The 9,800-nt window shown below is 38.2% G+C and overlaps 1 protein-coding gene and 1 pseudogene across 1 annotated transcript in view; both read right to left on the reverse strand.

Moving 5' to 3' along the window:
* LOC102251081 overlaps positions 1-3,224 on the reverse strand; it is an 11,235-nt pseudogene extending 8,011 nt beyond the window's left edge.
* CD2AP (CD2-associated protein) overlaps positions 1-9,800 on the reverse strand; it is a 123,341-nt gene that overhangs the window by 104,339 nt on the left and 9,202 nt on the right. The window contains 2 exon segments of the mRNA XM_014535406.1: positions 5,872-6,032; positions 7,981-8,039. Of these exon segments, the coding sequence (XP_014390892.1) occupies positions 5,872-6,032; positions 7,981-8,039 (220 nt within the window).

The raw sequence follows: 9,800 nt of genomic DNA on the forward strand, positions 1-9,800 counted from the left end.
CCCTCCCCCGCCCCCCGAGGGCACAAATTTTTGTGCACCGGGCCTCTAGTATAAAATAAAATGTGGGAAATACTCTTCACTCCATACCACAAAGCACTTCTTAGTCAATTACTAAGCACTTATTTACTGGAGTGTTTATTTTGTTTCCTATCTCAATTATAAAGCAGAAAGTCTAACGGCAGAGTGTCAAATATCAACAAAGACATGGATACTGAATCTCAAAATTTACACAAAGAAATAAATCACACTTCATTCTCTACTTTAGTCTAAAACACTGAAGTAGAAAGATCTGATAAACCAGCATGTTTCTTCTCAATTTTGACTTCTTAAACATTATATAAATCAGTGAGAAAAGAGTAGACTATCTGATAACTTTTCATGTAGAAAAAATGTAACCAGTGCCCAAATCATATATGTACAAAAAAGCAAGATTGATGAAAGATTCATACTGAAAACCAAAACTTTAAAACTAATAAACACAAAAAAGAATATTTTTAAGACTTCTCTGCTCCCTTAGTTATAAATATAAGTTATACTTAGACTAGAGGCCTGATGCACGAAATTCTTTACTTAGACTAGAGGCCCAATGCACAAAATTCTTTACTTAGACTAGAGGCCTGTTGCACAAAATTTGAGCAAGAGTATGACTTCCTTTCCCCGGCTGCCAGCACCAGCTTCCCCCAGCTGCTGGCACCGGCTTCCCTCCGGCACCCAGGACTCAGGTTTCCCTCCAGCTGCCGCAGGCACCTGCGATCCAGGCTTCCCTCGCAGCCCTGGCTTCTCCATAAGGTCGTCCGGAAGGACGTCCAGTCTAATTAGCATATTATGCTTTTATTATTATAGAAGACAAGTCACAAAAAGTGCTTATGATGGGTAGAACATAAGCAAAAAGAAGACAAAGGACTAATATTTACAATATATTAAGAACTACAGCAGGTCAATGAGAAAATGTGCAAGAACTCAACAGAAAAATGTATAGAAATATATGAACAAATTATACACAAGAAAATAAATTTTTAACTCCATTAGTAATTATGAAAATGAAACACTGAAAAATGTTGACTACTACTGTAGATCTATAAGATTAGTCTCCCTGCTTGTCCCCTAAAATCTGATGATATCAAATGTTAGTGAGAATGTGAGAAAGGTACTCTCTTATATTAGTGGTAGGAGTTTAAATTGGTATACTTATATAGTGAGAAATTTGACAATATTTAGTACACATGAATATGTGCATACCCTAGGATGCAACAAATCTTCTGCTATGTAAGATGTTTATTGCAGCATTGTTTTTAATAGCTAAAAACTGGGAAATAGCCCTAACTATTCATAAAATGAGGTACAGATATACAATGGAATATAACACGACTATTTCAAAAAAATTAGTTGTAAATGAGCCTCTGCCATAACACTAGATGTGCATTCCTAAACATCTGACATTCTGAACACAGGCACACTAAAATACCACTGATTATGTGAAAATATCTAAACCAAACACTAAAAATACTAGTAATTGTGTAAAAAGTTGGGTTTGGAGAAGACCACTCTAAACCTATGCAACTTTAGAACCTGAACACTAAAAATGAGAGTAAGTAAATAACAGTAATTGGAACCTCAGAAGATAACTTAGGACTGTCCAAGCAGTTATGACAAGGGATTCCTAGGGAAATACTAAAAATGCATAAAAATAATAAGGAATGTTGACTTGTGAATGCTAAAACAGTGCATTCACTGAAGTGGAGGTGAGCACCAGAAGTTAAGGGCCCTACAATGCTAAGACTGTAACATTAAAGAGAAAAAAAAGAAAACTAAGCAGACAAGCTGAGAGCCTACCCCTTTCCCTTTCTTGCTAAAATTATAATTATACACTCTTTATCACATTTCTCCTTACCTAGAAAATAAAGTAACACAACTTTCCCACTGACCTGACATCATTCCTGTATTTATCAATCACTTGTGAGGTAATTAGTTTCAGAATACAGGTGGTTGGAAAAGAGAAATAAGGGGGTAATAAATAAATTTTATCTGTAATGTGTGTGTATATACAGATACGTATATATATATATGTATATACACACATTTTTTTTTTTTACTAACAACAGAAACAGAAATGTCTGGCAGTTTTGGAGACTAGAAGTACAAGATCAGAGTGGCAGCACTGTCAGGTTCTGGCTAAGGCTCTCAGGTTGCAGAGTGCTGACTTCTTGCTGTGCCCTCACATGGTGAAAGAGGCGTTCTATATTCTTCATAAATTATTTCTTAGATCATGTAAAGATGAACATTGCAAAGGGACACTAAAATGGACATGTTTGTTTTTCACAAAACAAATTTAAAGTGTTGTATAAAAGGCTGCAAAAATGATTTGACCTTTCTATCCACCTTCCAGCCCAATTTGAGTATCAAGGGTCTTCAGTATAGATATCTGAAACAATAACAGGGATGTGAGTTTTCCATAGGAAGCCTAATTCTACCATTCGATCCATAATCTCACACTTAGAAAATAGCAAATGTACCTTAATTTCCCACTGAGAAGCTCATTTTCAAGTAGACAATGATTAAAAATTACAACTTTCGCTTGAATCTTCTTTCATACATCTGACATGCTAAAGCCAATTATTACTGTCAACTAAACTACTGACTTTATACAGATTTCATTAGTTTTTCTACTAATATCCTTTTTCTGTTCCAGAATCCAGTCTAAGACACCACAATGCATTTGGTCATCATGTCTTCTTAATCTCTTCTGGTCAACATCAGTTTCTTAGTCTTTCCTTATTTTTCATGATGATGTTATTCTTTATCACTTGTTTCAGGTAGTATTTGCCAGGTTTCTTCATTGTGAAGTTACTATTTTTTTCTTCCATCTATTCTTTAGTTCAGCCCATACCTGAGGGATGCTTCTGAAGGGGGCAGGAGGTTAGGAGGTTATGGGGAGAAGATTCATCCCTTCTCCCCTATTTATGTATTTATTCAAACATTTATTTATATCAGCATGGACTCGTTTATATTTTTGTTCTACTTTGGGTAATTAATAATCAAATACTAGATTATTTTGTTGCTCATATTGTTCCTGCTCTAGACACTGGGAGCTCTTTCAGATTGGCTCCTGTGTTGCTTTGACATGGACCCATCATTTTTTTTCAAGTGCTTCCTTACTTTCTGGCACTATTAGATGCTCTAGTGTCATCTTGTATTTTCCTTGATACATCCATAAAATCAGCCATTTCTCCTGCTTGCTTTTACTTCAGAATAATATTTAGAAATCAAGATCTGGGCACTGTGTCTACTAGCTTCTAGAGCAGTGATGGCGAACCTATGACACGCGTGTCAGGTGACACGCGAACTCATTTTTTTGGTTGATTTTTCTTTGTTAAATGGCATTTAAATATATAAAATAAATATCAAAAATATACATCTTTGTTTTACTATGGTTGCAAATATCAAAAAATTTCTATATGTGACACAGCACCAGAGTTAAGTTAGGGTTTTTCAAAATGCTGACATGCCGAGCTCAAAAGGTTCGCCATCACTGCTCTAGGGATTGAACCTTCAACCCAGGCATGTGCCCTTGACGGGAAATTACACCCTTTGGTGTGTGGGCTGATGCTCCAAACACTGAGCCACACAGGCCAGTTTCTTTGGTTTTTAATCCCAGACTGAGTTTCCCTCTAATACCTAGCATACTCAAACTGTATCCTCTATTAGCATGCAGTTCATTAAACTCAAGTTCTAGTATTAGTTTTACTGAAACAGGAAAGTAAAATACATTTCAAAATAGAGTCCCATGAGAGGTCATCTCCACTGCTGGGACTATACATCAGCACACAACTAGAACTATATAAAAATATATATTTTTTATTGTTTTTAATCAGTGTGCTGTTATTTCAATATTCACTGATCCTTGAACAACATGCATTTGAACTGTGCAGGTCCATTTAGACACAATTTTTTTTCAATAAATACTCTAATGTATTTTCTCTTATGATTTTCATAATGTTTTCTTTTTTCTAGCTTAATCTGTTATAAGAAAACAGTATATAATATACATAACATACAAAATATGGTTAATTGACTATTCATGTTATCAGTGGGAAATCAAGTTATATATGAAGTTTTGACTATGAGTGGGGAGAGAGGGACAGAGGGAGGGAGGTGAGGGGGTCAGCACCCCTAACCCTTGCATTATTTAATAGTCAACTGTCCTTGCTCTGAAATAATAAAAGCCATTTTCTGTTAAAGAGAGAGAGAGGTAGAGAGAGAGGGAGAGAGAGACACACCAATGTAATGGCTTACTATGTATATAGTATAAATATACCAGTTTAAAGATAAGAAAATAGAGAAATTATGTGACATGCCCTACATCACACTACCAGCAAAGAGCTAAACTAGAACTTAACTGTTTAAATCCAATTATTCTACTCCAGTTTCCATGGTATCTGTATCACACTCCATTTTAGGTTATAAAAAAGAAGTCAACTTATAAAATAAAAAAAAAGTGATCTTCTTGTTTCAAGAGATAAAATGTAGTTAGTTCACCTTCTAAAATCAATTAACAGAATAAAGTATACATTCATACTTAAGAGGCAAAAACACAACTAAAATAAACACAAATTTATTTAGGGAACGAGTATTTACTTAACAACTACAAACAAGCTGGACAAATATGACACACATTCTAGCTTTCCCAGAACTCATAATCTAATGATGCCAGGGATGTGGCAGACTGTCAAACTACAGTGGGAAGCCTGGGGAGGGTTTGGGGGGCAGGTTAAGAGATCAACCGAAGGACTGATATGCATGCATATAAGAATAACCAATGGACACAAGACACTAGGGGATAGGGGAGGCCGGGGGAATGTCAAGGGGGGGAAAAAAGGAGACATATGTAATACTCTTTGTAATACTTCAAGAAAAAAAAGTTATTAAAAAAAAAAAGAAAAGAAAACTAATCTAGAAAACAAGACAATTTAAGTGAAATGCAAATATACAAATATTCTTCATTTTCCTTTTCTTAAAACTTTATCAGTTTATAATAGATGTTATTGTTTACTGGCAGAGGTAACTAGACTACTAAAAAGAAATGTTTGGTTATGATTGAAGTATAACTGTTACTTTGCTAGATTAACTGTTGCAATACTGAAAAGCAACAAGATACAACAAGACTTAAATAGAGAGGCAACAATCCTGGATTTCAGTTCAGATTCTATGTCATATTAGCTATCCAACATTGGGAAAACCATTTAGCCTCTCAGTCTATATATCGCCATATTTAAAATGGATATATAGGATACACACACACACACACACACATACATACATATCCCACTTCTTTCACAAGACTTTTGAAGGCTCAAGTAAGAATTTCACGGTAAAACTTCTTTGTAAATTATGAAGTGCTATCCAAATGCAAACTACTACGACCGTTCAACCGGTCAACAGATCGACCAGTCACTATGATGCGCACTGATCACCAGAGGGTAGACGCTCAACACAGGAGCTGCCCCCTGGTGGTCAGTGCGCTCCCACAGTGGGAGCACCGCTCAGGGAGCTTACTGAGCAGCGGTGGCAGGCACAGAGGAGCCAAGATGAGAGGGAGCGGCGCGGCAACTGGTCTAGGCTCCAGCTCCTCCCGGGCCGCCTGCCGCTTAGCACACTACTACATCCATCAGTGGGATGTTGAACTGCTGAGAATCAGGCTGAAACCAGCAGTCCGACATCCCCCGTGGGGTCCCAGATTGCAAAGAGGACGCAGGCCAGGCTGAGGGACCCCACCGGTGCACAAATCCATGCACCAGGCCTCTAGTTAAGATATAATGCTAAAGATTAAATCCTATAAAGCAATAGCTAAATGTTTTAACTGAAAATACCTACCTTAACAAAATTATCAGGAAACATTCCTCTTCTCCCATTTAGTTCTCCTTCTAGCCATCCTTCCTCCTGTAGTTTTTTCACATTCCTGATGATTTCCCCAACTCGAATAGTTAATTCATCATCATGCACAGCATCATAGTCATACTCCACAATATAGTCAACTAAAAAAAGAAACAATAGATTAATGTCTAAAACTTATTTATATAACTTTCAAGTTTTATTATTTATATAATCATCCATTGATTATCTTAGCTAGATCTCTGGATAATTTGCTGAAGATTCCACATCAGATGGCTTCTTTCTTTAAACCTCAGAACCTCTGCTAGCATCACACTTTTCTTCTGCAGTCTCCTCTCCTCTCAGTCTTCAGATCCTGGTCAACACACCCACTGAGTCACACTGGCCGGGCTCAGTTTACTTTTAAAGTGTGAAGAAAGCAATCCAAATTGTGCACTGTTGGTAAGAATATAAATTGGTACAGCCACTATGGAAAACAGTATAGAGTTCCTCAAAAATTAAATACAGAACTACCTATCATATGATTGAACAAATCCACTTTTGGGAATTTATTCAAAGACAAAAAACTAACTTTTAAAAGATACATGCACAACCATGTTCAATGCAGCATTATTTACAATAGCTAAGATATGAAAACAACCCAACCTTCCATTGTTGAATAAATGGATTTTTTTAAAGAAAGTGATATATATACACAACAGAATACTACTCAGCCATAAATAGAAGGTTATATTGCTATCTGCATCAACATGGATGGAACTTGAGGGCATTATGCTAAGTGAAATAAGTCAGACAGAGAAAGACAAATACCCAAATACCATAAGATCTCACATGTGAAATCTTAAAAAATAAATAAAAACTAATTTTTAAAAAATAGCTCATAGATGGAGAAAAGATTGGTGGTTGCTGGGGGAAAAGGGAATGGATGAAGGTCAAAAGGTACAAATTTCCAATAATTAAATAATATACAGCATGGTGACTATAGTTAGTAATACTGTACTGCATATTTGAAAGATGCTAAGAGAGTAAAACTTAAAAATTCTCATTACAAGAAAAAATTTTGTAACTATGTATATAGGTAACAAATGCTTACCTAGACTTACTGTGGTGGTGATTTTGCAATATATACAAATATTGAATCATGTACAACTGAAAGTAGTATGTTATATGACATATAACATAATAATAGGAAGAAAATTAAAATACAGAAAGATTAAAATAACAGCAGCGGTACAAAAATCAGGAGAAAAAGTATTCTAAGACGGCCCTGGCCGATGTGGCTCTGTTGGTTGGAACATCATCCTGTGTACCAAAAGGTTGCAGTTCCCAGTAGGGGTGCATACAGAAGACAACTGAGTGATGTTTCTCACTCACATCAATGTCTCTTTCTCTCTCTCCCTTCCTAAATCAATAAATTTTTTTTTTTAAATACGTGACTCAGTTTTAGCTCCAACATGTAAAAATCTTGGAAGTTGTCACTCTCATCCTTCTTATCCTTACAAGAAAAAAGCTAAACAAACTGAAAATCAATGACTTTCTTTGAACCCATCAGAGAAATGAGAACACAGAGCAAACCACCACTTCAAGATATGGAAAGACAGACATATTCAGAGAGTCACAGCCATCATCTACTAGATCACATCCAGTAGAACCACTAGAGCCATAAACTGGGAGGAACATTGTTACCAGTCTCCCAAAGCTGTTGTAACGAACTGACACAAACTAGGTGACTTAAAATACAACACTGTTCTCTCAGTTATAGCTCTGGAGGCAGAGCACAAAATCAGGGTATCCAGCCGGGCTGGAACTTTCTTAAGACTCCATGGAAAAATTGCTCCATACTTCTATCTTGGCTTCTGGGAGCTGCCAGCAATCTCTGGAATTCCTTGGCTTGCCTAATTCCAATCTCTGCCTCCATCTGCACATGGCCTTCCCCTTATATATATGTCTCAGACCTCCCTCTCCTTAGTCTTAATAAGGGCACCAGTCTTTGGATTAATGGCCAATCCTAAACCTAGATGACATCATGTTCAGATCATTAGTTACATCTTCAAAGGTTCTACTCTCAAATAATGTTGCATTCATACTTACCAAGAATTAGAACTTGAACATTACTGTTTGGGGGACAAAAAGTTAATCCATCACAAATACTTTCATGGTAATTTCAATGAATTCCTGGAGGCTGAGTGTGGAATATCATGAGAGTGGGAAACTTCTGGGGACTGTAGTCTTAGGAGAACCCCATACTTTTGTGGGCTTTACTTCCAGGAATCCCATCCTGTTCTCACCCTGAAGAGCCCATAGATATGTCTTTGTAGTTCTGGCAAAGGGGAAGGAAAAAGTAATCACTGTGAAATAACCAAGAACCAGAGCATTCTCCATAACAAAGACCTACACTCCAAGGAAATGACCTAATCAGGGACTTATCCCACCTGTGGAAAGGGCATTTCTCAGATTCCAGTCCCTTCTCTTCTGTGTTGGGGGTGGAGGGAAAGACAACAACTAAGAAAGGCTTATAATGGTCACAGTCCCAGGACAGAGATCCACTAAGTTTAAGATTTAATTCTAAGATTATAGGATGCTTCCTTTCTCCTACACCTTACCACCACACCAATGGAGCTCCAGTATAAGAGTTAATTAATGCTGAAAGAGCTGCACAATGCAAATACTATCTAGAAAGAGTTCTTAGGGGAACCCAAATACATTAAGAAAGACAGTAACAAGGACACTAAAAGAATCTGAAGCCTCTGGCACTTACAGCTAGAGCAAATATTAAACAAAGTACAATCCCTAGCTAGATTAATGTAAACCCTTACACTAAAGACCTATTTACCTCAGCTCCTATTGCCTGATACATCATGCCCAACTGTCAACAACAACAAAAAATTACATCATGCTTTTATTTATTTTTTATTGAATTCAGAGAAAGGGAGAGGGGGAGAGAGAGAGAGATAGAAACATCAATGATGAAAGAGAATCATTGTTTGGCTGCCTCCTGCACGCCCCACACTGGGGATCGAGCCCACAACCTGGGCATGTGACCTGACGAGGATCAAACCGTGACCTCCTGGTTCAGAGGTAGACACTCAACCACTGAGCCATACTGGTTGTGCCACATCATGCTTTAAAAGGCAAGAAAAGACACAAATGCAAAGCAAGCATCAGAGCTGGACTCAAATATTTTTGGAATGAGACAGGGCACTTATTATTTTTTAAATATGTTTTTGTTGCTTTTAGAGAGAGGAAGGGAAGAGAGAAAAAAAATCAATGAGAAACATCGATCAGCTGCCTCTTGCACGCCCCCTCCTGGGGATCAAACCCCAAACCTGGGAATGTGTCCTAACCAGACATCAAGCCAGCAGCCTCTTGGTGCAGAGGACAACACTCAACCAACTGAGCCACACCAGCCAGGGCCAGACGGGGAATCCTATCTAATAAAAGAGAAACATGATAATTAGCCATACGGCCGATACCCTTCCCATTGGCTAATCAGGGCGATATGCAAATTAACTGCCAGCCAAGATGGCGGCTGGCAGCCAGGCAGCTAGAAGCGAACAGGGAGGCTTGCTTGCTTCAGTGATGGAGGACTCCAAAGTTCCCCGCCTGCGCTGCCGGCCTCTCAGCTGCTCTCTAAGAAACATTGTAACAAATATAGAAGCTAAACAAAACCCCAGAAACCTGTTTTCAGTCAGCCGGGATCTCAGAGCTGGAGTCGCAAAAAGGAGCTGGGAGCTTCAGTCACCCTCCAGCCTGAAAACGGCCCTCAGCCCCTCACCCAGACTGGCCAGGCACCCCAGTGGGGACCCCCCCCCTGAAGGGGGTGTGACCAAATGCAAACAGCCATCATCCCCTCATCCAGGCTGGCCAGGCACCCCAGTGGGGACCCCCACCCTGATCCAGGACACCCTTCA

The sequence above is a fragment of the Myotis brandtii genome, unplaced genomic scaffold (assembly GCF_000412655.1).
Source record: "Myotis brandtii unplaced genomic scaffold, ASM41265v1 scaffold143, whole genome shotgun sequence".
In the NCBI taxonomy this organism is placed as follows: Eukaryota; Metazoa; Chordata; class Mammalia; order Chiroptera; family Vespertilionidae; genus Myotis; species Myotis brandtii.